Source organism: Salarias fasciatus, chromosome 6 (assembly GCF_902148845.1).
Source record: "Salarias fasciatus chromosome 6, fSalaFa1.1, whole genome shotgun sequence".
Lineage (NCBI taxonomy): Eukaryota > Metazoa > Chordata > Actinopteri > Blenniiformes > Blenniidae > Salarias > Salarias fasciatus.
In genome coordinates, this window is record NC_043750.1 from 34,817,338 (window position 1) to 34,845,032 (window position 27,695).

General features: G+C 44.0%; 2 protein-coding genes across 3 annotated transcripts; one reads left to right on the forward strand and one right to left on the reverse strand.

Moving 5' to 3' along the window:
* Positions 1-806: 806 nt before the first annotated feature.
* On the reverse strand, positions 807-19,631 carry slc26a11 (solute carrier family 26 member 11). Of its 2 annotated transcripts, none has more exons than XM_030094000.1 (15): positions 19,517-19,631; positions 18,719-18,801; positions 17,680-17,960; positions 16,980-17,172; positions 16,706-16,791; positions 16,299-16,515; positions 16,032-16,210; positions 15,843-15,915; positions 4,367-4,478; positions 4,221-4,276; positions 3,372-3,512; positions 3,165-3,292; positions 2,712-2,811; positions 2,501-2,634; positions 807-1,764 (listed from the first exon to the last, which is right to left on the reverse strand). In XM_030094000.1, the coding sequence occupies exons 3-15, from the start codon at positions 17,881-17,883 to the stop codon at positions 1,657-1,659; spliced, it is 1,731 nt and encodes a 576-aa protein (XP_029949860.1). In that variant the 5' UTR covers positions 17,884-17,960; positions 18,719-18,801; positions 19,517-19,631; the 3' UTR covers positions 807-1,656. The 2 variants fall into 2 exon arrangements, with proteins under 2 accessions (XP_029949860.1, XP_029949861.1); XM_030094001.1 differs by having other exon boundaries at positions 18,719-18,883; positions 19,517-19,619.
* A 78-nt stretch (positions 19,632-19,709) lies between these two features.
* Positions 19,710-27,345, forward strand: sgsh (N-sulfoglucosamine sulfohydrolase (sulfamidase)). Its single transcript, XM_030095131.1, has 9 exons — positions 19,710-19,927; positions 20,744-20,904; positions 21,287-21,392; positions 21,592-21,956; positions 23,372-23,453; positions 24,013-24,216; positions 25,060-25,226; positions 25,312-25,529; positions 27,010-27,345. Exons 1-9 carry the CDS (start codon positions 19,846-19,848, stop codon positions 27,191-27,193), a joined length of 1,569 nt encoding a protein of 522 aa, XP_029950991.1. The 5' UTR covers positions 19,710-19,845; the 3' UTR covers positions 27,194-27,345.
* Positions 27,346-27,695: the final 350 nt, after the last annotated feature.

Below are 27,695 nucleotides of genomic sequence, written 5' to 3' on the forward strand. Positions count from 1 at the left end.
GCACACCAACTCCTGTACTGTCATTTTGTGGAGAAGAAAACTTTCAGGTGCGCACGTGAAACATTTCAGGTTGTGAATGGCTTTAAATGTAAACAGAAGTATCATGAAGATGACCCTGACTTTGTTCACACAATGATACATAAAGTTCCATTCTCAACAAACTTCACATGTAATTGTTAAGTAAACTGAACATAAGACTAATGACTACACTGACTCCCCTTTAACAGTGCAACAACAATTCTGCATGTATTGAACTAAGTTCAAGTTATTACATTTTACATTGCGGGCACGCACGCACACAGCTACATCAGTGCAATGGCTCTAAGAATAGTTTTTACTCAAATGTGACAAAAATTCTATTTTATTGTTACTGTATTCTTTGAAGTCTAGCACAGCCAAATCAAAGGCTTTTGAATCTGCTTTTGTTTTTTCATGTATCGAAAACACCAAACCCTCCTATGTATTAATGAAACACAGATACAAGTGTGGACATAAGTCTGAAATGTTTTGTGAACATGACGGTCGACAACCAAGAAGCTATTCAGACCGTTACTGCTAGATATTCAACAATGGTCTCATCACAGACTTCAACATGGAAGTTAACTTAAAAATACGTTTGAATGCTTTGACACAAATGTCTTATCATTGGACAAAGAGATCAATTCCCACACAAACATGTTGCGATGGGACTGCATAAATGTATCATCGGAAGAAGCACAGATGTACTAAGTACATTGTATATAAAATGAAAAATGTGCAATAAAGCCATGTTTTTAATTACACGCACAAATTAAACATGTCAGATTTATTTAGGAAAATTTCATGAATGTGGTGAGTGAAACAGAAAAAAAGTACACTCTCTCTCTCACTTTCTCATATTTTATACATATAAAATGTCAATGTTAATACAAAAGAATTAGAAAACATTTAATATTTTCAACTTTTAAAACTTTCATTTCACTTGACATATATATTAGCAAGTTTCGATATTATCTGTGTCAGCTTCAAGCTTCAGTTCCTCTTCTTCTAAAATATTGAGATTTGGTGTCCGACAGGTCACATTCATCCCAAAGACAAGACACTGCTATATTGTGCAGAGTTTGCATGTTCTCCCTGTGTGTGCATAGGATTGACTTCTCAGGGAACTTCCAGCTTCCAGCTTCACCCCTGTTAAATTTCTTTAGTAGCAATAAACTGGTCTTCTGTCTGTCTGTGCAAATCTTAACCAATCCTCACAATCTCATCTACCCACGCAATCTGTCTGTGTCGTATCTCACTTTTCACCTCAAGAGACTCCAGCTCAATGCAATCAGCACTGGGGGGCTATAAAAAAACACATGGATTGATACCCTTTCTCATGCATCATATAAAATGTTCCCATGACAGTGCATTTGTCGCTTTATGATTCAAGGTTCTTATGCAACACTAAGGTAGTGCTGTAATCTCCCTAGTATCTTCCAAAGTTCAATCTCACAGATAAAAGCTTCAGTGAGACGCTTTCTGTCCATCCACAGCCGCTGGAGGTAGTTAATCTCCTTTCAGTCATAACAGGCTAATAAATCCAAATAGTTTACAAAACGTCAGAGTTATTGCCACTTTCTGTCTGTCCAGTATCAAAAATCTTCCATCGCTGCTGTCATTAAAAAGCTGTAGATGTTATGCAATGCCGACACTTGCTGCTTCCATCTGTAGTGCCGCCTCCACGCTGTCCGAATGCCTGAAGCCCTCCAGATCGGCGGCTTGCAGAACCTTCAGAACAGAAGGCTGCGGGAAAACATGGAGAGAGCACAAGTGAGGGTCATCATTGTTTACTTTCAATAACCAAACGGACATGGGCCTGCTGTAGCGCTCTCGCCTGGTTTCTCTGTGCATACATGGGTTTTCTCCAGGTAATGGAGGATGGTTCAATTTTATCGGATTTTTATAAGAATTGCAAAAAGGTGTCAACTGTCAGTTATGTTTCTTCAATTTTGAGAATGTTTCTGGTTTTGTTTCCCTGAAATAAATTTAATGTGCTATGTCTGTAATATGTGTGAGTGAATGGTTGTTTGTCTATATATGTCAGCCCTGCGACAGACTGGCGAACTGTCCAGGGTGTACCCTGCCTTCGCCCACAGCAGCTGGGATCGGCTCCAGCCACCCGCGACCCCGAAAGGGATAAAAGCGGCAGAAAATGAATGAATGAATGAATGAATGAATGTCTGTAATATATGGTTTGACTAATTTTTTTTTAGTTGAGGTCAGATTTTTAAAAATATTCAGATTCCAGTAAAACATTATGAGATCATAAAATCCAGCATGCACCAGCAAAAACATGCTGAACAGGCAGTTACTGACATCTGACCTTCAAAATCTAACAGGGAGCAGTGATTCGTGCTAAATTACACAAAACCCCCTTAAAGTCTTTTCCAGTGGAGTATGGTGGGACTGATATCTTACACAGCAGATCTGTTAAGATGGGGCAGCCTAAAAAAAGCCCTCTAAAGACTGATGTACACACCTGCACTCTGGAAAAAATCAGATTCACTTCTCGTAGTTTGAACTGCCTCAGCAGGTCTCTCAGCTCGCTGATCACCGTGTAATCGATGTGGCTGACGTGATGGCAGTCCAGGACCACTGACCGCGGGGGGGACACTGGGGGGTCACACGGAGGAGTTAATGCACCGAAGACCCATGCCACCATCAGACAGAACGTCGGCGCCACCCCTCACCCTGCAGAGCCTGGGTGTGAAGCCTGTGGCTGAGGTACTCCGTGGCAGGAAAACTGAGGCTGCTGTCCAGCTCCATCACCAACACTCCACGCTCAGACACCTGCACAGTTATTGTCAATGCTTTAATAATGTCAAACGTGAGGCCTGTGGGCCAAAACTGGGTCACAAGAGGCTCCAGTCTGGCCCGCCAAACCACCAAGCAAACTGTAAACATTTCAAAGAAAACAGATTTTTTTCAAAGCATTTTTCTAATTTTCACTAGCATAAAACTGTATCATTAAAAACATGCCAGAAAGACATTTGTGGGATTTTTTTTTGTGTGTGTGTGGAAACTGCTATATATCATCAAACTGATCAAAGCGACTCCTCAGGTTTTACAGTAGCAATGTAAGCTGGAGTTGCTCATGAAACAAAACAGCTGCATTTATGTGGTTTAGTTTCACCGTCCTTCACCTTTATCCGGGGTCTGGCCATGTTGTAAAGCAGCAGAACTCCAGACATGGCCACACCTCCCATGATGCCGTACTGCACCTGCCAGAAGCTCATCAGGAATGTCACAAAAAACGGCAGCAGGTCCAGCTCTGTGGGAGACGCATCAACGTCAGAACAAAACCACAAATCAGGGATATGTGAAATGCACTTAAACAGGCAGACGCCTACTGTGAATCCTCCACATCTTGACCACAACCCGGAAATCCACCATGGGAGCGACTGCACAAATGATCACAGCAGCCAGGGAAGCTTTGGGGATGTAGAAGAAGGCCGGCATGAGAAAGGCCAAGGACAGCAACACAATGACACCTACCAAACACAAATAGAAAATTATTCAACATTTGCACACTTTAGATGACTGAAAATTGAAAAAAAAAAAAAAAATGCCTCTTCATTTCTGTGGACTTTAACTGTTGACTCTTTACATGACACTTGATCAAAGAGTTGGAAATTAAGGATTTCCCTCCTGGGCTAACTCCCTTGCTGAAATGTTTCAATCCACCACATTTTTTTGGTTTGTTTGCTTAGTGATTTGTCCTTCAGATTATCTTTGCCTGATTGTACTGACAACCTGTTGTCCAACTCTGTTTGCCTGATCTGTCACTGTGATCTGTCCAAATGTCGTGAAATGATTCCCAAAAACACAGATATTAAATTTGCTGAAATATTCAACACATTTTAGAATTGTTGCTAATTTGAAATCTTCCAAAATGTCACAATTCCAAAAGCTTCCATCTCAATTGTTTTTATTTTGCTACATTAAATCAGTGTGAGTTTGGAGGAAACAAGACAAAATGTGGGTGGATGGATAAGTTGCCTTATGAAAGGTTAAAATGGTTTGTCATCTTTATGCTTATAATTTTAATTTCTCCAACATGCATAAACATGTGTCTCAAATAAATAACGTGGCAAAAGATAAAGATTAGATAAAGCAGCAAAGTAGAAAGTCTACATTGTGCAACGACACAGATTGCCACAAGAGGGGAGGAGAAACAAGGTAAAAGTGGTGCAACTCACTGGTGATGATCCCTCCTGCCTGAGAGCAAACACCAGTCTGAGAGTTCACTGCTGTCCTGAATGTGAAGTTCAAACAAAACTGTAAGAATTTAATCCTCGGACTATTACATATATTAATTTCCACTCACACACACACACACACACACCTCCCAAAGCTGCCAGTGACAGGGTAGGCTGACACGAAGGAGCCCATGATGTTGGTCACACCGATTGCCAGCAGCTCCTGGTTAGCATTGATCCTGTAGTCGTTTTGGCTGGCTGAGGGGAAACAGAGAGTTTTAATCAGACAAATGATTGAAGACAGATTTGCAGAAGCTTTGATCATCAAACATTTGTATGATGTCCAATTTGGCAAAAAATTAAATAAAATCAGTAATTAGATCCACGCTTTGATTGACTATGTTGATATTAAGATGTTGTTTGGAGAGTGACTGTGCTAGTGGAAACTAGTGGACACATTAGGGTCTGGAGCTCAGCTTGCTCAAAAATATAGGTGAATCTCTCTATATGGGAATGTGGTTTGTTTTTCATTTATGTGCTGGTGAAGTATTAGTTTCAGTTGTTTTTCAATCCATGTGGGGAGGAACGTACTAAATCTGTTGATTAAACTATGTGTGCTATCACATGTCGGATTCATGACCATGTTTTTTTAAATAAAGTCATACCACCTGTTATATTCACTATGGATAATAGTGTGTTTATTGCTTGTTAAACTGCGCCATCCAGTGGTTGTTTTTAGTTCACCTTTTTGTTGATAGTAGAAGAAGAGCTAAGACAGGAAGTTCCCTTCCCTGTCCCCAGACACTTCCTCCAGCTCCTCTGGGAGGATCCCAAGGCGTTCCCAGGCCAGCCGAGAGACATGGTCTCACCAGCGTGTCCTAGGTCTTCCCCAGGGTCACCTCTCAGTGGGACATGCCCGGAACACCTCCCCAGGGAGGCGTCCAGGAGGCATCCTAAAGAGGTGCCCGAGCCACCTCAGCTGGCTCCTCTCGATGAGGAGGAGTAGTGGCTCTACTCCGAGCTCCTCCCTGGTGATTGAGCTCCTCACCCTATCTCTAAGGGAGCGCCCAGCCACCCAAGGGAGGAAGCTCATTTGAGCTGCTTGTATTCCGGATCTTGTCCTTTCGGTCATGATCCAAATCTCATGACCATAGATGAGGGTGGGAACGTAGATTGACTGGTAAATCAAGAGCTTCGCCTTTCGGTTCAGCTTCCTACTTACCACGATGGACCGATACAATGACCGCATCCTCGCAGACGCTGCACCAATTCGTCTGTCAATCTCACGTTCCATCAGTCCCCCACTTGTGAATAAGACCCCAAGATGCTTAAACTCCTCCACTTGCGCCAGAGTCTTCCGGTCGAGGACTATGGCCTTGGATTTGGAGGTGCTGACCCTTATCCCCGGCTGTGAATCACCACAGTGCATGCTGTAGGTCCGGGTTCGATGAAGCCAACAGGACAACATCATCTACCAAAAGCAAAGATGAAATCCTGTGGTCCCCAAACCGGACTCCCTCTGGCCCCTGGCTGCACCTATAAATTCTGTCCTTAAAGATTATGAACAGAACCAGTGACAAAGGGTAGCCCTGCTTGAGTCCATCATGCACCGGGAACAGGTCCAATGTGGACCAGACTCCTACTCTGGTCATACAGAGACCAGACGGCCCTTAACAAGGGGCCCCAGACTCCATATTCTCAAAGCACCCCCCACAAGACACCACAAGGGACGCAGTCGAATGCCTCCTCCAAGTCCACAAAACACATGTGGACTGGTCAGGCGAACTCCCACGAATCCTTGAGCACCCTATGGAGGGTATAGCACTGGTCCAGTGTTCCGCGACCAAGACGAAAATCGCATGCTTCCTCCTGAATCCGAGGTTCGACTATCGGTCGAATCCTCCTCTCCAGGACCCTGGAGAAGACTTTCTCAGGGAGGCTGAGGAGTGTGATTCCCCTATAGTTGGATAGAGCACATTCTCCGGACCACCCCTGTGTGCCCAACCAGAGGCACTGTCCCTGACCGCCATGCAATGTTGCAGAGACGTGTCAACCAAGACAGTCCCTGTACATCCAGAGACTTAAGGTACTCAGGGCAAATCTCATCCACCCCCAGTGCAGTGCCACCGAGGAGCTTACCAACCACCTTGGTGACTTCAGCTTGGGTGATGGACGAATCCACTTCTGAGACCTCAGCCTCTGCTTCCTTCGAGGAAGACATGGCAGAAGACGTGGCAATAGGATTGAGGACATTGATGATTTCTTGGGAGAGACTTGAAGAAACATTTGGGTCTACAGAAGCCATAGAACAAGCCCGGTTTCACAGAGTAGAAAGTTTTCCCAAAATTACAACGCGAGAACCCTTTAAACTCCGTGACCGAGCCGACCTGCTGTTGGAGCTAGAGGCTGCCAAGCTGCATTGCTAGTTACCTGGCTTGTCTTACTGAGGGACCAACCAATCTTTGACAAGCTACCTTACAACATACAGGAGAAATGGACATTTTACGTTTCAAAGTACAAACGTGAGAATGAAGTCAGCTCCCCCCTTTACTGTTTTTGCTAACTTCATACATACTGAAGCCAAAGCAAGAACAGAACACTCACATTTGTAACCAGCATGCTCTAGAGAGAAAATATGTTCTTGACAGATTCAATAAAGTACCCATGTCTGTCCACAAAACTCAAGTGTCTTCAGCAGACAAATCAAAGGGAGAAAGGATGAAAACTCACATTTCTGCTCACCATCCAGGTGGAGCCCCCTGGGAGTCTAAAGTATTCCTTCCCCTCACAGAGCAAGGTGGGGAGCATGACAAAGCAGACAACTAAGAAGCTACGTCCAGCTTCACTAAAGTTTGTGGAGAGGAAGTGAGTACCAGGGAATGTTCAAAGATAATGCTGGTGAATGTGTATCCTGCTGGGCACAAAGAGCAGACAAAGAAAATGTATGCAATCTTGGACGGACAGAGCAACCGCTCCCTCACACGCTCTCAGTTCTTTGACTTGTTTCAGATTCAAGGAACAAGTCACCCCTACATGCTAAAGACATGTGCTGGACTTGCAGGAGTAACTGGGAGGAGACTTTCTGATTTTGTGGTGGAATCAGTGAATAAAAAGCTAAATCTCCCTCTGCCAACACTCCTCGAATGCAATGACATTCCCAATAATAATTCCCTCAGAAATCCCAACCCAGCGGCTGCCCATCACCATGCTCATCTGCAAAGGATACAGATATGAGCCCACCGCTAGGCCCACCGCTAGACCCCACCACTACTGCTCGGTAGAGGCGTACTGAGGGTTCATAAAATCAGAGAGCAAATTCACGGTCCAGGCAACTCCCCATTTGCACAGAGACTTGATTTAGGATGGGTAGTGGTAGGTGACATCTGTCTAGTTGGAGTACACAGACCCTCACAAGTGAATGCCTACAAAACCTTTGTGCTAGAGAATGGCCGTACAAGCTACTTCCAGCCATGTAACAGTCAAATCAAAGTGAGAGAAACATTCACAAAAATCCCTGAATACTTTCACAACCCAGAGCAAATATCCACAAGCATCTCTGAGTGTGGTCGCAATGCAGACAGTGTTGGCCAACAGGTTTTTGCACGAACCATAGACGATCACAAACTTGCTTCTTCGGTCGAGGATACACAGTTTCTCCATGTAATGGACTCTGACTTCTATCAGGACAGTGACAGTAGGCCCTCTACCTTTCAAGTCGCCATGGCATTGGCTACCCAATAACAGACAGCTTGCTTACGACTGCCTCATGTCACTCAGATGCACGCTGCGAACATAGCTTGAAATGAAAACACACTTTCTAGAGTTCATGGAGAACATGTTCAGAAGAGGACATGCAGAAGTTGCTCCACCTCTTGGTCAGAACCAAGAATCCTGGTACCTACCTCTGTTCAGGGTTTACAACCCAAAGAAACCCAATAAGATCAGAGTTGTGTTCGCCTCAAGTGCACCATACAAGGGAGTCTCACTCAATGATGAGTTGCTCATGGGTCCTGACCTCAACAATAGCCTAGTGAGTGTGCTAATGAGATTCAGAAAGGAACAGGTCATAGTAACTGCAGATATTGAACACATGTTTCACTGTTTTGTTGTCAAAGCGAGCCACAGGGACTTTCTCCGCTTTTTATGGTACAGCGATGCTGACATGTCTTCTGATGTTGTTGAGTACCGTGTGCGTGTTCACATCTTTGGGAACAGTCCCTCACCCTCCATCGCCATGTACGGCCTGAAATGAATCACAGATAGTGCTGAAAAGCACTTTGGAAATGACGTGCGCCAGTTTATTGAGCATGACTTCTATGTTGATGACGCTCTAAAGTTATTCTCTACAGAGGAAGAGGCAGTTCATGCTCTCAAACAAACAATACACTCTCGTATCTTCAAATCTCAGACTACACAAAGCCACATCCAATTGTCCTGCTGTCCTGGAAGCCTTTCTCTCAGAGGAACGAGCAAAATCTATTGAGAACTTGGACTTGTGTGCTCAAGACTTACCAGTACAATGCAGTCTAGGGCTGTTACGGAATATTGGCACGGACTCTTTCACATTTAAAACCAACGACAATCAAAAACCCTACGCACGTAGAGGCGTCCTCTCTACAGTTAACAGCCTCTATGACCCACTCAGATTTCTTGGTCCTAAAACAATCCAGGGCAGATTCATTCTAAGAGAGGTTACCACAACAACAGCAGACTGGGATGCACCTCTTCCAGACAACATGAAAGCACAGTGGAGCAAATGGAAAGACTCACTCCAAGACTTACAAAGTCTCCAAATACCACGGCCATATACATCACTCACTACGGCAAACGTCTAAAGGAAAGAACTTTGTGTATTTGCCAACGCATCAGTAAAAAATATTACTACCATCCTCTACATGAAGATGTCCACTTCAGAAAACACAGCAGTGGGCTTTGTATCCGGAAACCAAAGTTGGCTCCTCAGGTAGGCATGACAATTCCAAGATTAGAACTATGCGTTACAATACTTGCTGTTGAAGTTGCAGAGCTGGTTGTAGTAAAAATGGATGTTACTTTTGACAACATTGAATATTACAAAGACAGCAAAGTTGTACTGAGGTACATACACAATCAGTCTCAAATTTTCTATGTGTTTGTACATGACAGAGTTCAACGAATTAGCACAGTGGTAATACGTACATTCCATCTGAGCTCAACACAGCAGACTATGGATACAGGTGTGTAAAGGCAGCGCAACTGAGCAGCACATCTTGGTCAAAAGGACCAGCCTTTCTCCTCAGCTCATCTGTGCAGATATCCTCTCCAGACACTCATGATCTTGTTGATCCTACCACTGACAAAGAAATACGTCCCCTGGTGATGACAAACCTCTCTCGTGACAAAATCCACACTAAATGCCACACGATGATTTGAAAGGTACTCCAACTACAAAACTCTCGTTAGAGCAGCAGCTTTCTTAATTCATGTCGCCCGTACCTTTGCCCACTCCAATCAAACTTCCAGTTGTCACGGCTGGCACCTATGTCAACACTCAGAAGAGGAGTTGATAAAGGCCAAATCCTGCATTGCAAAGAGTGGCCAAAGTGAGCATTTTGAAGAGGAATTGAAGTGTACACAAGAGAAGATCATGATACACCTCTCAAGCACCTTTTGGAAGCTGCATCCTATACTCAACAATGATGGACTCTTAAGAGCAGGAGGCCAAATCACACAGTCTGAACTAGGCATTGAGATCAGCAATCCCCTATTCATTCCGGTTCGACACCACCTTGGAATGCTTCAAATCCAATCAATCAATCAATCAATCAATCAATCAATCACATAAACATCACTGAACGTCCTCCGGAGTCTGTGGAGTTTCTGGGTCGATGTATAGCTGATTGGATAGCTCGATCTGCTCTTCGTGAGGCCATTTACACCACCCAACCGAGGCATGTAAAAATTGAGGCTTACACCCGGCTCACACTGAATGCAGTGCCTGTCCGGTCTGGCTCCGGCACGGAATTACCGCAGCACTGTCATTCACACCGTCTCCGGTGCATCTGCGGTCCGCTGGAGGAGGTTGCCAGATCCATCGCTCTCTCAGCCCAAATAATGTGACACTCGTTTAACTCAATAGAAAGCAAGTCAAACCGCATCCCGTGTGAGCCCAGCGTTATATCGCAAGAGAAAGTGGAGGTTTGATTACGAGGTCCTGCTGTGTATCAATACCTGCTGCTCAATGTTTTGTTTTCTTTTTGTCTTTTAGAAACTCGCTCCTAGTCAGAAAGCAAATACATTTAGTCTGGTTAAGAGGGATTAAAAATGAGAACATTTCAAGACCTATATTTAAAATACAGACTGTGTAGAGGTGCAAACAAGCTTGTCAAGTTTTCAGTCTCAGGTTTCACTGCCGTGAGTCCTTGAGCAAGGATCTCACCTGTCAATCTAGAACAGGTGAGTAACAATATTTGGTTGAATTTCTTCCAAAATCACACTGATTTAAAAAAAACTCACAAAATCCCACAGGAAACAGGTAAGTTAAACATTGACGTGGGAGATTAAGGGACTGAAATCTAGACTCTGTGAGCACTCTAGAAATTCTGAAGATATCGGTGAAATAAACATTCTGGGATAGAAATGTTAAATATTAAAGTATTTAAAGGAGGGCTCATATAAAGGGTTAACCCTCAAGCTGCTCAGCATCTGGGGGAATCTTGCATAAAAGCTGTGCCAAATCAAACATGCGGATCACATAATTTGTTGTGGTGATCTCAACAAGAAGGAACTACCGTATTGGCCCGAATATAAGACGACTCCGATTATAACACGACCCCTATTTTCAAAGATCAGTTTGTGAAAAAAAACAAAAATGCTGAAGACAATAAGGTCACTCATAAAACAACTTTTTACTATACAATTATTATAAACTAAAAAACTCACCACTGAAATAACATTTCACGAGATATAAGATGAAAAAATATACAGTACTGAATAAAAAATATATTCTCTCTCTCAAAATAAGAAACAATAAGCAACAAATAAGAACCTCAAGGGGTCAAAACTGAATAAATGATGGAAATAACTTTCCAGTGCCTTCAGCTGAATCAGGCTCTGGTGGTGGGCATTCCGAAATTCCGTTTTTCAGTGAGCTATTCACTCACTCTTCTATCTGAAGCGTTGCTCCACGGAAAGCTTTTCTCATAGTGTTAGCATCTGTAGGCGTTTTTTTCTGTTCCAATAAGAACGAGGCTCTGCTCCACCAGATCTCCTGGCGGCTTGGCAGCAGTTTGATGACTCTGCTGCGCTGATCACCATCAGTTTAAAGTTGGTATCATAACTTCGCCTGTGTTGTTCAGCCCCTTTGTTCCAGATGATCAGCCATTTTTCATCAGATCATTTGATCTCATTTCATCGCTGCACTCGCTCTCTGGTCAGTGATACTTTGGCTCTATCTAGCGGCGCGGATGGGTATTGACCATCTACCGTAAGTCCGCGATTATAACACGACCCCACTTTTGAGGATGCAACTTCTGGAAAAAAACATCGTCTTATATTCGGGCCAATACGGTATTTAACAGAAATAAGACGTGTAGTAAAAACAGTAAATAAAACAGAGATAAACCACTCTTTAACCCACAGCTCTTCTGTCTCTCTGTTGTGGCTCCCCCTGTATAACTTTAACAGGATTACATGTAGATAAACCATTTTAAATCATGTTAAATGCTGTTACAATTCAGACATCTGTAAGAAAGATCAATGTTCAATGTGATAAATGTGGCACCCAAATAAATTGTTTCTACAGTTTATCAACTAAATTGTGTCACATCCCCGGTGCCTTTAACTTTTAACTGCATATTTTGGTATGCTGCAACAACCAATACCATAATAACTAAGTAAAAATGTAGTCAAATAGTAAAAAAATATATATATATTTTTTATTATTTATTTTTGAAAAGCAAACTGCATAAAACTGCAAAAGCAATAGTTCCAAGAAATGTAGCCATATTCATTACTTATAACATTATTGGTTGCAGTTATAACATATTTTAAATGGTACTCCAATCATGTCGATAACAGGGCATTACTGGCAAAATGTCCATTCAATAATGGATTGAAAACCTTATTACATTATTGGCAAGTTTTTAAATTGTGGGCTTTATTACAACAAAAAAGGCCAAAATTACTATTATTTGCAGAATGTTGTTAGCCATTGCTCAGCCTGAAGGGGCGACGTGGGCCGGCCCTCCGGTGGACCCACCACCCGCCGAGGGAATCGTAGGGGCCGGGTGCAATGTGGATTGGGTGGCAGCCGACGGCAGGGTGCCTGGCGACCCGATCCTCAGACACAGAGACTAGCTCTGGGGACATGGAATGTCACCTTGTTGAGGGGGAAGGAGCCCGAGCTTGTAAGGGAGGTTGAGAGATACCGGCTAGATATAGTCGGACTCACCTCCACACATAGCCTGGGCTCTGGAACCCAACCTCTCAAGAAGGGCTGGACTCTCCACTTCTCTGGTGTTGCCTGTGGTGAGAGGCGGCAGGCTGGTGTGGGTTTGCTTATAGCCCCACAGCTCAGCTGCCATGTGTTGGAGTTCACTCCAGTGAACGAGAGGGTCGCATCCCTGCACCTTCGGGTCGGGGAGAGGTGCCTCACTGTTGTTTCGGCTTATGGGCCAAACAGCAGTGCAGAGTACCCGGCCTTCCTGGAGTCCCTGGGAGGGGTGCTAGACAGTGCTCCGACTGGGGACTCCATTGTTCTACTGGGGGACTTCAACGCCCACGTGGGTAGCGACAGTGAGACCTGGAAGGGGGTGATTGGATCACATGGCCTCTCTGATCTGAACCCAAGTGGTGTTCTGTTATTGGACTTCTGTGCTAGTCACAGTTTGTCCATAACAAACACCATGTTTGAGCACAGGGGTGTCCATAAGTGCACTTGGCACCAGGACACCCTAGGTCGGAGGTCGATGATCAACTTTGTTGTCGTGTCATCTGACCTCCGGCTGCGTGTTTTGGACACTCGGGTGAAGAGAGGAGCAGAGCTGTCGACCGATCACCACTTGGTGGTGAGTTGGATTCGCTGGCGGAGGAGAAAACTAGACAGACTTGGCAGACCCAAACGTGTTGTGAGGGTCTGTTGGGAATGTCTGGTGGAACCCTCTGTCAGCATGGTTTTCAACTCCCACCTCCGGGAGAGCTTCTCTCATGTCCCGAGGGAGGCTGGGGACATTGAGTCCGAGTGGACCATGTTCTCCACCTCCATTGTCGAAGCAGCTGCCCGGAGCTGTGGTTGTAAGGTCTCCGGTGCCTGTCGTGGTGGCAAGCCCAAAACCCGGTGGTGGACATCGGAAGTAAGGGCTGCCATCAAACTGAAGAAGGAGTCCTATCGAGCCTTGTTGGCTCATGGGACCCCAGAAGCAGCTGACAGGTACCGGCAGGCCAAGCGAACTGCAGCCCAAGTGGTTGTGGAGGCAAAAACTCGGGTCTGGGAGGAGTTCGGGGAGGCCATGGAGGAAGACTATCAGTCGGCCTCGAAGAAATTCTGGCAAACTGTCCGGCGCCTCAGGAGGGGAAAGCAGGTTTCCGCCAACACTGTTTACAGTGGAGGTGGAGAGTTGCTGACCTCAACTGGGGATATCATAGGATGGTGGAAGGAATACTTCGAGGACCTCCTCAATCCCGTCGCCACGTCTTCCGTGGAGGAAGCAGAGGCTGAGGTCCCAGAGGAGGACTCGTCTATCACCCAAGCCGAAGTCACCAAGGTGGTTGGTAAGCTCCTCGGTGGCAAGGCACCGGAGGTGGACGAGATTCGCCCTGAGTACCTCAAGTCTCTGGATGTGCAGGGACTGTCTTGGTTGACACGTCTCTGCAACATCGCGTGGCGGTCGGGGACGGTGCCTCTGGATTGGCAGACTGGGATGGTGGTCCCCCTGTTTAAAAAGGGGGACCGGAGGGTGTACTCCAACTATAGGGGGATCACACTCCTCAGCCTCCCCGGGAAAGTCTATTCCAGGGTACTGGAGAGGAGGATCCGACCGATAGTCGAACCTCGGATCCAGGAGGAATAATGCGGTTTTCATCCTGGTCGTGGAACAGTGGACCAGCTCTACACCCTCCGTAGGGTGCTCGAGGGCTCGTGGGAGTTTGCCCAACCAGTCCACATGTGTTTTGTGGACTTGGGGAAGACGTTCAACTGCATCCCTCGTGGTATCTTGTGGGGGGTGCTCCGGGAATACGGAGTCCGGGGCCCCTTGTTAAGGGCCGTCCGGTCTTTGTATGACCGGAGTAGGAGTCTGGTCCGCATTGCCGACAGTTAGTCGGACCTGTTCCCGGTGCATGTTGGACTCCTGCAGGGCTGCCCTTTGTCACCGGTTCTGTTCATCATTTTTTGGACAGAATTTGTAGGTGCAGCCAGGGCCCGGAGGGGGTCCGGTTCTGGGACCACAGGATTTCATCTCTGCTTTTTGCAGATGATGTTGTCCTGTTGGCTTCATCGAACCCGGACCTACAGCATGCACTGCGGCGGTTCGCAGCCGAGTGTGAAGCGACAGGGATGAGGATCAGCACCTCCAAATCCGAGGCCATGGTCCTCAACCGGAACAAGGTGGCTTGCCCTCTCCAGGTCGTTGGAGAGACTCTGACCCAAGTGGAGGAGTTTAAGTATCTTGGGGTCTTGTTCACGAGTGGGGGACGGATGGAGCGTGAAATTGACAGGCGGATTGGTGCAGCATCTGCAGTGATGCACTCGTTGTATCGGTCCGTTGTGGTGAAGAAGGAGCTGAGCCGAAAGGCGAAGCTCTCGATTTACCGGTCAATCTACGTTCCCACCCTCACCTATGGTCATGAGCTTTGGGTCATGACCGAAAGGACAAGATCCCGGATACAAGCGGCCGAAATGAGCTTCCTCCATAGGGTGGCTGGGCGCTCCCTTAGAGATAGGGTGAGTAGCTCAGTCACCATGGAGGAGCTCGGAGTAGAGCCGCTACTCCTCCACATCAAGAGGAGGCAGCTGAGGTGGCTAGGGCATCTCTTCAGGATGCCTCCTGGACGCCTCCCTGGGGAGGTTTTCCGGGCATGTCCCACTGGGAGGAGACCCCGGGGAAGACCCAGGACACGCTGGAGAGACTATGTCTCTCGGCTGGCCTGGGAACTCCTTGGGATCCTCCCAGAAGAGCTGGAGGAAGTGTCTGGGGACAGGGAAGTCTGGGCATCTCTGCTGAGACTGCTGCCCCCGAGACCCGGCCCCGGATAAGTGGTTGAAGATGGATAGATGGATGGATGTTAGCCATTGCTACATTACTAATTGTTAATAATTGATTAATCTACTTGAAGAAAAGTCTTGGAGGAAAAAACAAAGCTGGTTTACTTGAAATACAGTGAGTCTATTTATGTGGAAAAAATTGCAACAACTGAATAAAAACAACAAAAAAATGAAAAGCTGAAATAAATGACAGTAGTTAATTGTAAACCACTGTGCTCATGATCTGTGTTTTCCACATTTTGAATTGTTTTGCTGCTCCAGTCTAATTGGATTTGGTGGGAAGTTGGTAAAAAAAAAAAAAAAAGCCTGTTTTGGCCTTAAGAGTTGCAGATTCTAGCTCACTTGTTGTAAGTCACAGTGCAAAGTTTCCCTTCACTCACCAAAAGCTTTCGCAATAGCAATGCTCTCCAGCAGGCCCATGAAGGGGATCACTGCCAGTCCTCCTCCGAATCCCTGCAGAACATACGGTGACACGTCAGGCGCACTGCAGCCGGCAGCTCATTTCAGGAAGTGAAAGTTGCATATCTGTCATAAAGTGAAAAGATCCAACATCCTCCCCCACTCCTCACCTCCACAATCTCCCTGAAGGAAACCACAGTACCGTTGGGTGTGATGTCTGAGGTTGGTGGTGGTCTGAATGGCGGGAGTCCTTTGGCAGTCTGCCCAGTTATTGTAAACACGTGATGGCCATAAGCTTCCCAGGAAAATGCTACGAGGGATGCGGCTGTGACCACCAGAGCATTACGCACTGACCGGCGCACAAAAACACAGAACTAATCAGGAGCTGTGTTCATTTTTTAAAATGCAGATTCGAACATATTCATGCAGATACTAACTGGTCGCGACGCCCCACACAATATTCCTGGCGACTCTTTGGCAAGCGGGAGCATCTTCAGAGGTCAGACTCATCTTCATGAAGGTCAGCATGATCAGGACAGCGAGGCAAAGCAGGCCCAGGACCACGTCCCCGACCCTGGCCTCCGGGATCCTGTAGAAGGTGTAATACACCTCCAGGAAGAACTGCTGCGGGACGCCGTGGATTCCCAGAATATTCTGCAGACAGGAACAACCAGCTGAACTAGAAAACACCGCAGGTGAATCAAAAGATTGGCACAGTGCATACAGTGTGTGTGTGAGTGTGTGTGTATGTGTGTGTGTGTGTGTGTGTGTGTGTGTGTGTGTGTGTGTGTGTGTGTGTGTGTGTGTGTGTGTGTGTGTGTGTGTGTGTGTGTGTGATTCTTACTTTGACCTGGCCAAAACCAATCGTTACTGCAGCAGCACAAGTGAAGCCTTTTATAACAGGATAAGAGATGAAGTCCAGCAGAAAACCTGCAGAATCCAAGACAAGCAGAGGCTTTCTTCTCAGGTGCCAAACACCATTTACTGTCACAAATCTGAATGTGATTCAGTCTTCAAGCAACGTGTAACACTCTCATTTTGGTTCACATGTTCCCACTTGATTAAGAAGAGTCACAAGGTCATCCTGTGACCTGTGACCTGTGCCCCGACCCTCTCACCTAATCTCAGTAAAGCCATGGTGGCCTGGATGAGTCCACAGAGGAGAGTGAGCAGCACGGCCCGGCAGGGCTCGCCCCCAACCACAGAGTAACACAGGAGGGACATGATGGCCGTGGGACCCAGAGTCACATCTTTAGACGTCCCCAGGACGGTGTAGATGAACCCCCCCATGAAGGCAGAGTACAGGCCGTACTGTTGACACACACACACACACACACACACACACACACACACACACACACACACACACACACACACACACACACAAGCCACATTGAAAACTAGACTTCATCTTCTCTGTAATGCTTTAGTCACTCTGAATAAACAATGCCTAAATAATCCAAAAAATATGCAGCATTATAATATTGTAAAACACAGAGAAAATCACTTGATAATGCTCATTTAAGATATACTAATTATCATGCATGACACAACAGCAATACTTCCACAAATGACTGTGAATTATCTCATGTTTCATGGTATTTATAACACTCACAGGCGCTATAGATGTTAAAAAAATGTCATAATCACAGAGCGGTTGTCACCTTTACTTCTTCTGATTATTCATCCTTTTTTCTGGTAATTCCTACATTTCGTCTTGTTTCGTCAAAACTCACACAGACACAGGGCGTCTGTATTTTCAGGATTTTGCACTCTCAAGCGTCTTTCAATATCCTTAAACTTGGCCACTTCTCTCACCTGCACAGGAAGTCCAGCCACCTCGGCGTAGGCCAGCGCCTGCGGGACCGTGGTGAGCCCCACGGTGACGCCGGCCAGGACGTCCATTTGAAGCCATTTCAGGTTGTAGCGAGGCAGCCAGGACAGGATGGGCAGCCAGGCCTTCAGCGTGCCGGAGGAGCAGCAGCGCCTGGCCGGCGCTCCTCCGAGCAGAGGCTGCTCCATCACACAGTTGTTAGAAGCACCGGCCAAGTGCTACGATGGAGTCATGGAGGTTAAAAACCTTTTTTCCCAAAAGTGACCTGGTCAAGACAGCAGGACCCAAATAAAGTTACAACACACACACCAGCAACAGCAATGTCGTCAGTCATACACTGTGAGAGAACAGAGACACATGTGAGAGAACTAAAATAATTATGTTATCTGTTTTTAAGTGGTCTCTAATTTCTACAAAGGTTTGTTTTTGAGTCTTTCTGCAAGTTAAAAGAAAAAAAAAACTTTTCACATGCAGGGACTGTCCGCAGAATGAAAGGAATTCGTGCAAAAATGAGCAAATTCCATATATTCAGAGACATGCTGCAATGTAAATTATAACAACAGAAGCCAAACAAAATCAATCTGGGCTGAAATGTTGAGTGGGTGTCTTCGACCTTCTCCTAAATATAGATGCTCAATAACAGCAACATTTAGTCACAGATTTTCAAAAGAAATGAGTTGGTAATGAACGAAAACAATACAAACAAAGTCTCAGAAAACTCTTAATGAGCAGAGAAGCCAAACAATTAAACTTGGGTGACAAAAGCACAGTTAGGAGATATTAGACTAACACAAAAAACAAAATATTTATGGAAGCAAAAGAAGAGAAAATCATAAAAATTCATGTATTTTTCAGAGTGCTTCTAGAAAGCAGAGTTGGGGTTATTTTTAATGTTTCAGTCATAAGCGTCAGTTGTTCATTACACATCTGTTTACAAGCTGACTTCAGTATTCTCAGATCTCCCACAACTGACCTCAATAACTGTCATATCAGGAGACAATCACATGACATTCATTTGCATACCTGCACTTAACAGTCCTGAGATCCCCTTTTGCCCCCGAAGGTCCCATAAACTTCCAACGAGTTATGTGAGCAGCATGGTCAAGCTGTGCAAAAAATTTTTACCTTTTTAGTTTGTTGACACACACATGGAGAAAGATGTGTGGCAGGAGCAGAGGAGAATAAAGACTGCAGAAAAGAAACACAACAGAGTGCAACAAGGCTGGACGTTATTAGACGACCAAAGAAAAACATGAATTTGAAAATGTAAAGTGTAGCATGAAAAGACAGATGGAGACGAAGAACAGCAAACAGTAGCATACAGCAAAGACTAAAATAGTCTTAATTAGATTAGAATAAAATATGACTCAACTGGAATAGAATAGATGTTTATTCAATATAATGCAAATGATCCAAAGCATGGCGCTTAGAGTGAAAAGCAGCAATAGAATAGAATAGAATAGAATAGAATAGAATAGAATAGAATAGAATAGAACAGAATAGAAAAGAATAGAACCTTTCCAAATAATTAGGATTTTTTTAAAGCACTTCCGAGTGAAAGACAGATATTAAACATAAGGAAAAATACTGAAAAAGAAACATCAAAAATACACAGATTCAAGTGTAAAGAAAGACAACTGAATAAAATGTTTCCTGACAGAATGGATGCTATTGAAAATCTGAAGGTGACAGTTATAAAAGACACTACAATAGAGGACATTACATTACAATACAGCATTCTTTAATGGAAAGAAAATCATCAAAAACATTTACAGCAATTGAAACCACAAAAGGCTGAAACAGAATAGAGCGGAATCTCACCCCGGGACATTATCTGAGCTCTCTGCAGTGATTTCCAGCTCCTCTTTGCTTCATACTTCTCTTTAAAAACCACTTCCTAAAAACAATTTGCCTGTGAACCGCGAGCCTGTGGATCCGGGTTTGTCGCGTCATGTGACTCCAGTCATGTGACCGTCTGTGGGCGGGGCTTAAAGTTATTTACGGAAGTTGCTTAAAGTGTGGTAGTCTTCCAGAGGTCTCATCTTCTCGATCAGACCGCTGAATTCACGCTTTTTATTGTTATCATGTGACTTTTCCTGCTCACGTCGTGATCTTTCGGTGGAACCGGAGTAAACCTGAAGACTTAAATCATGTTTTCGGGCGTGCTTGTCCTGTTTTTGGCTTCTTGTTTCGTCGGAGAGTCAAAGAGAAGAAATGTCCTGCTTATCATTGGTAAGTAAATATTTTACATTTCAGTAAATTTCACATAACTGGAATAGTTACAATGCTGAAATATTCTCTCATTTCACAGAAACACCAGATTAAGAACGTTTATACTCGTTTATAAGAAGCAAAATTCTACTTAAATCAAGTACAACAAATAATTTCAGATATCATGACATCTCTTTTCATTATGCTTTAGAATATGAGTCGAAATCAGCCAAGAAAGCATTTACTACTCAAGCTGGAGGTTTTGGTGTAAGAGTGCATTTCAAGTAATAAAGTGAAGCAATTGTTGTTGAGCTTGTTTTTCTTGGCACAAATAAGCATTGACAGTGTTACACCAAAAGATTTTCAGATTTCCACATTTTGGACATCCTATTTCCAATCCATAAAGTCCTCATCTACCAAATTCAGCCAGATCCTCTCACTGCTGTCTTTAGCATATCTCCAGATGAAGCTTTACCAAAAATAAATCTTGGAAGTTTTAGCTTTTACTTTGTTTCTGGATCGTCGGGTCATTTTAGTGAAATGGAGAGATCCCACCCTGTCCCTACCCTGTCCCATCCCATCCTACTGCACTGTTTGAATCTGAAGAAAATCTTTTTTACCATGCAAAGATCATAAAATATATTTTATAGAAGTTTGCCACCCCTTCATTAATATCTTTGAGAATCCCACAACAGTTTTTTGTTTAATATAATACTCTTCATTTTCAATTAAAAAAAAAGACCTTTTGGAGAAAAACATTTTTAAATTTCTGCGAGTTTTTCTTTATTCAATTTTTATCAATGAAATTTACAGAGAAAATCTCTCTCTCTCTTCCAGCTGATGATGCAGGTTTCGAGACAGATGTTTATAACAACTCTGCTGTCCACACGCCACACCTTCACGCTCTGGCTCAGCGCAGCGTTGTGTTCAGCAACGCTTTCACATCTGTCAGCAGCTGTTCGCCAAGCCGTTCTGCCATCCTCACTGGACTGCCACAGGTAAAGACACACACAGACACAATGGCCTCTCAACTAACCTCTCTCTCTCTCTCTCTCTCTCTCTCTCTCTCTCTCTCTCTCTCTCTCTCTCTCTCTTTCTCGCTCTCTCTCTCTCTCTCTCTCTCTCTCTCTCCTGTAGTTTTGAAGAAGTGTCTAGCTACAGTAACTACTTACTTTTTAAAAATAATTTACCAAACACTGCTCATTTGTGCATGAAGTATTGAGGGGTGTGTGTGTGTGTGTGTGTGTGTGTGTGTGTGTGTGTGTGTGTGTGTGTGTGTGTGTGTGTGTGTGTGTGTGTGTGTGTGTGTGTGTGTGTGTGTGTGTGTGTGTGTGTGTGTGTGTGTGTGTGTGTGTGTGTGTGTGTTTTCTCTGTTTACAGCATCAGAATGGCATGTACGGGCTTCATCAGGGGGTTCATCACTTCAACTCATTTGATGAAGTCCAAAGTTTACCTCTGCTCCTCAACAAGGCCAACGTGCACACAGGTAATTTCTTTATTATTATTTTATTTTAATCATTTATTTTCAAAATAAAGAGAAAGTGTGTCATGAATTCAAAGTGGCAAATCCAAAAAAATACAGTCAGTTATGCAAATGAGATAAACAGAAACTTTTCCTTCTGGGTTGTGTACGTTCTTTGTCACTTCCTCTCTTCCCCCTCTTTCTCTCTTTCTCCTTCTCTCAGGTATAATTGGAAAGAAGCACGTTGGTCCTGGAGCCGTGTACCCATTTGATTTTGCTTTCACGGAGGAGAACAGCTCTGTCTTGCAGGTCGGGAGGAACATCACCCGAATCAAACTGCTGGTCCGGAGGTTTTTCCAGCTCCATAAAGAAGGAAACTCTGTCCAAAGAGAGAACAGTGATGGTCGAGTAAACCCAAATGAGGAGGATAAACCATTTTTCCTTTACGTGGCCTTCCATGACACTCACCGATGTGGGCATTCACAACCTCAGTATGGGTCTTTCTGTGAGAAGTTTGGGAACGGTGAGATGGGGATGGGCAGGATCCCCGACTGGACGCCTGTGTATTACACACCAGAGCAAGTCAAGGTTTGTGATGGAAGCTTTAATCTTGTCCTTTTTTTTAATGGAAAAAGTCCTAAATGAATTAAGAAATGAAATAGAATGAACAATAATATATATGAGCCTTTCACAAATACAGAGGGGGCGGAGCATTCTCGATGGGCCTTTATGATAGTAATCTTATCATTCAAACAATCCCTCATGTTACCATCAAACAACACACTAATGCTCACTTTTATTGAGCCAAGCAAACCTATATGCCTCAGAAAGCAGAATAAAGTCACAAACCAGTTCACAAACTTGTTCTGAAGAACAAATACACATACGCACGCACGCACACATACACACAAATGCAGCCTGACAGGTGTCATTCTCAGAGTGTCCGCTGTCCATGGTGCTGAAAACTCAGATAAAAACTCACTGGCTAAATCTGTACCATCTTTGATACAGCTTAAATATAAAATGAACACAGCTGGTCTAAAATTACACAATCTGTTCAGATAGATATAAACACAGCTATCTATATCTTATGGAATTCATGTATGTAAGAGAAAAAAATAGACTCTGCGGTCTCTTATACTTGAGAGCAACACAAGGCACATTCAAATAGGCAGGTGTTTAAGACCACAGCATTCTGATGAAGATAATATTCTTGAAGGTTTCACTGACTCACCAGTGGCTCCGATGTTAGGTTTTGGGTAGTACCGCTAGCGGCTAGCATAGTGTTTAGCATACTGTTTAACTTCCCTCCAAAGAGTTCAGATCAAGTGCAAAGAAGAAACTGGTTCATGCCGCACAGCCAATCAGCGCTGGCTTACAGCTCTGATGCATTCATGGACAGTCGTAATGTAAGAATTGGCAAATTGGAGCCCACACTCATATGGTATACCTTCTCACACACACTGCACATTTTATTATAAGAATTTATTTTCGAGTAAATGTGAACACATCACATGAAACGGGGCCCTACGACGTTATGGGCCCTGGGGTGACACCCCCTTGCCCCCACTCTGGCTCCGCTACAGCCTGTAACCTTGAAGTAGCTCTCAGTTTCCAAAACTGTCATTACTTCAATAAAAAGTAACTTTTCACAGCTTTATTTCTTCATGGATATAAAAGGAAATTTTCAATTTAAATATGATTCACATATTTATCGAATCGTATGATTTTGTTGTAACGTAAATCCAAGCATAAAGATGGAATTTTGACCAGAAATAGAAATTCCAAAGTTCTCCTCTTCATCTCTTTACTGTTTGATTTTTCAAGTGTCTTCCGATAAGTCAACACACTTATTTGTATTTTTTTTTCTATTACTCACATACTTATTTGTCTGTCGCTGTTTATGCTGTTCTGTCATTTTGTCTCAGTGTGGTGAAATGCTTTTGAGAGGGTCTGATCTTGAGCTCATGTTCATCCAGTCTGTCTCGTTTCACGATCTTCAGGTTCCTCCATTTGTGCAGGACACGCCCACAGCTCGGGCGGACTTGGCCGCTCAGTACACCACAGTCAGCAGGCTGGATCAGGGTACCTATCACACACACACACGCACACACACACACACGCATACATACAGCACACCACACATATGCACAGAGAGTAAACGTAGCACTGTCCATGGTGCTGAAGTAATAACTTTATACAATTACTAGGTACACTAAGTGAAAACACAAACACACACACACACACACACACACACACTCTATAATACCTGCAGATACGTGAAGACATGGGAAGTACAACTACTTCCTTCCTATATCATTAAAAAATCTGTTCTTTGTTAAAGTTGTTATTTTTAACACCTTTTAGTTTGCAGTTTATTTTTATGTTTGTTATGTTAACTGAACCTACTGAGCAGACTGAGTGCATTAGAAAACCACGCCTTGCCCCATTTCTAAATGGACTCTGGCCCAGTTCAGCTGTGGTTCAACTGGAGCACACATAAAAGCCAAAGTAACCAGCAGGTTTCAGAAGCTCCTGTCTCAATGTGCCACATATTTGAGGCTTGTTTTTGTTCTCATCTCAAACTTGTTCATTTGTTAACCCTATATTATTTTTGTTTGTGTGTGTGTGTGTTCCTGTGCAGGTATAGGGCTGGTTCTTCAGGAGCTGAAAGAAGCCGGTTATGAGAACGACACTCTGATCATCTACAGCTCTGATAACGGCATCCCCTTCCCAAACGGAAGGACCAACCTGTATCGCTCTGGGACAGCAGAGCCAATGCTGGTGTCTTCTCCAGAGCACAGGGAGCGCTGGGGAGAAACCAGCCAGGCCTACGTCAGCCTGCTGGGTGAGACGGGGGTGGGGTTGGGGGGGTCAGAGCTGCAGCTGGAGGAATCTGCTTTGCTGCATCCAGAAGACACTTCATCTGAGCTCATTTTAGCTGGAGATTTACAATGAAGGGAGGTTGGGAATATTAATCTGATGTGCTGAAGGAACCACAAGAGGGAGACATTACAACAAGTCAGAAACTGCATCCACTCAGGCCAACCCACAGACACAGAAGACAACACACACTCACAATCACATCCACAGGCAGTTTCACAATCATCAGTTAGACTCAGACAGGTGTTTTTGGAGTGAGAGAGGAAACTGGAATACACAGGAAACGTGCAAACAGAAAAGCCTCCAAACACAGACTCAAACCGGGGATATTCTCCTTGTGAGATGAGAAAGCTCTCCACTACCCACCCTTCCACACCGCTGTGCAGCATCAAAAGCAAACCTCAGAAAAAGCAAGAAATTTGAAAGAAATCTAATCAGAACAGAAGAAATGCATGTGATAAGCATTTACAGACTCAAAATACAACGTTCTGAATAGATCCTAAATCCAAAACAAGCCAATAAATTAAATGTCCATTGCATGTGGCTGTTTGCAGGAATTTATCATAAGATGTCAACTTTTCAGTATTGAACTGAATCTTTGTGGTTTCCTCTAATATTTAGGTAAATAAATATACATAGGATTTAACTGGATATTAACTTAAAAGTCTAGATTTTTCTTTGCCTTGAATAAGAAAATGTTCTGTATTTTCTTCTAATCATTGCAAATTGAACAATTTCTTGCTTTAGATGACGTGTAACACGGGTTTTGTTATGTTTATTTTCTTTAAATCGTGCTTTGTCTCTGCAGACATCACTCCCACCGTTCTGGACTGGTTGTCTGTTCCGTACCCGTCCTACAGCCTCCCCGGCAGCCCCTCCAGCCCGGTGCAGCTCACCGGCCGCTCCCTGCTCCCGGCTCTGGAGTCGGAGCCCGCCGGCTGGCACACCGTCTACTCCAGCCAGTCGCTGCACGAGGTCGGGACCTCGCCGCCGCCACAGAGTCACCAAAACTCCTGCAGGCCCTGATGGCTTCTCTCTCTCTCTCTCTCTCTCTTTTCAGGTGACCATGTACTACCCCACCCGCTCCGTCCAGCAGGGGGCGTATCATCTCCTCCACAACCTGCACTACCGCATGCCCTTCCCCATCGACCAGGACCTGTACGTGTCCCCCTCCTTCCAGGACCTGCTGAACCGCACCAGGCTGCAGCAGCCCACGCACTGGTTCAAGAGTCTGCAGCAGTATTACTACCGAGAGCGCTGGGAGCTGTACGACACCAGGTCTGTGGCAGCCGCGCGTCAGCCACAACATTAGGACCACTCATCATCCCACCTGTCAGCAGCGGGGGTGTATTTGGTAGCAAGCAAGTGGTGAGGGGAAAAAAAAATCCTTCCAGATATTATCCAACTGGGTCAAACAGGTTTTATAAGAGGGAGACAAACTCAGGATAACGTGAGAAGAATATAAATAAATACAGTTTAGAATCTGTGAGTCTTTTGACTGGTCTTTTCTATATAAGGTATTAAAGAGACTCCAATAAAAGCACCTTATTACAAACCAGCAGCTGAAGTATGGCTTAATGGAGGACTAACAAACACTTTTGAATTAGAAAGGGGACGTCGACCAGGCTGGCCTGTGTCACCACTCTTATTTTCCATTTTTATAGAATCCCTAAGTCAACGGATAAGACAGAACCAGAAGATAAAGGGAATTAGGATTGCCCAGGAAGAACATAAAACAGCTCTGTTTGGAGATGATATTTTGATATATTTGGCGCAGCCCAGTAATTCCTTTCCAGAGTTGTTGACAACCTTGAGAGGTTATTATCAGGCTACAAACTAAATACCCATAAAACCCAAATTTTGACATTCAACTGTTCCCTCAGCCAATCAAATAAAGACAACTTTAGAGTGAGACAGGAATCAAAATCATTTATAAGTGGACATACCTGTTTATCACCATTATTGTCCATTGTTGTTTCTATTGTATGTATAATTTGTGATTTTGATTCTTTTTGTTATTGTTTTAAGTTTGGATATTTATATTAAGGATAGGAAATATAATATAATGAAAGGGAAGATAGAACATTTTATTAATTATTTTTAGTGCTGTCAATTTTAATCGCAATAAATCCATTGAGGTCTGGCAGTTGGGTCAAAGAAAAGAACTAGAGGATAATAGTGTTTTTTCCTGACATTGGGACTGATTTATGAGGATTAGATTCTTCATTGCAATTAATCTCAACTTTAAAAAAGTTAATTGTTGACAGTTCTCCATGAATTAATCACGATTAATTGCGATCAATGCGATTAAATTGCGATCAATGCGATTAAAACTGACAGCACTACTTATTTTCTTTCATTTTAAATTGTGTTTATTCATGCATTTAAGTTATTTGTTATTTAATATTTAATTCAGGTTAAGAGTTACAGATTGTTGACACAAGCACAAAATTATGAGCAACATGTATAATCAATGTTCTTTTAAAAAATTAAAAAAGAAAAAAAGAAAAGTTGATGGAAAAATTGGTTAATGTAAAGATTTGAGTTTAAAAGGAGTGAAAGTGTGATAGCTGGAGCTGACAACTGTGTCAGAACATTTCCTAAACAACAGCTCCACTGCAACAGGATCTTCTACACAAAGTTATTCTCACATCAAGACCTCTCAAATCCAACCTCTTTCCTTTTTTATGCTACATTCAGAGCAATGTCTTTGATTGTCAGAGTGTTTGAATAATTAAAAACTGCTTCCCTGACACAGGACAGACCCACTGGAAACGAAGAACCTGGCGTCCGACCCGGCGTTCGGCGCCGTGCTGGAGAGCCTGAGGCAGAGCCTGCAGAAGTGGCAGTGGGAGACGGGCGACCCCTGGGTCTGTGGACCGGACTACGTCCTGGAGGACAAGCTGGAGCCGCGCTGCCAGCCGCTCTACAACGGCCTCTGAGGGACTCCAGTGGTTCTGTTACTCATCTGGATCGACACGATGTTTGCACCCCAGAGGGCTTTTTACCTTGTAACATACATGACGTTTGTTTGGATTTCTATTTTTGTATGTCAATGCTGCTGTTGATAAACACACTCTAAGTGGGGCCTTAATTCAGAACGTTGTTATTGGAGTGGTGTCCTTCCTCTGTCAGTCACTGGATAATTTCATCATTCAAGCCGGTCGTCTTTCTTATCACTTACTTTATATTTACAGGACAGACTGTATCATCCAGACCCCAACATATACGTGCATCTTATCATCGAGAGATGTTTAGAATGAATATCAATAACGATTTAATATAATACAAAAACTTTTCGTGCTTCAGCATCTTATAAAGTACTTAAAATTCTAAAATTCTTGAAATAACTCAACGTGCAACCTGTATGAAATGAAAGTCTATTGAAAATAATGAAGCACTCTAAAATCTCACACATTTCAACATACGTGTATCTGCATACAC

What these genes read in the sequence shown, in the direction of transcription:
- sgsh (XM_030095131.1), top strand. Translation starts at nt 19,846, where the DNA reads ATGTTTTCGGGCGTGCTTGTCCTGTTTTTGGCTTCTTGTTTCGTCGGA. An exon ending in AAATGTCCTGCTTATCATTG is followed by an intron (nt 19,928 to 20,743) that starts GTAAGTAAATAT and finishes TCTCTCTTCCAG; the next exon opens with CTGATGATGCAGGTTTCGAG. An exon ending in CCAGCCAGTCGCTGCACGAG is followed by an intron (nt 25,227 to 25,311) that starts GTCGGGACCTCG and finishes CTCTCTTTTCAG; the next exon opens with GTGACCATGTACTACCCCAC.
- slc26a11 (XM_030094000.1), bottom strand. Translation starts at nt 17,883, where the DNA reads ATGGAGCAGCCTCTGCTCGGAGGAGCGCCGGCCAGGCGCTGCTGCTCC. An exon ending in CAAGATGTGGAGGATTCACA is followed by an intron (nt 3,293 to 3,371) that starts GTAGGCGTCTGC and finishes CGTCTCCCACAG; the next exon opens with AGCTGGACCTGCTGCCGTTT. An exon ending in TCACACCCAGGCTCTGCAGG is followed by an intron (nt 2,635 to 2,711) that starts GTGAGGGGTGGC and finishes GTGACCCCCCAG; the next exon opens with TGTCCCCCCCGCGGTCAGTG.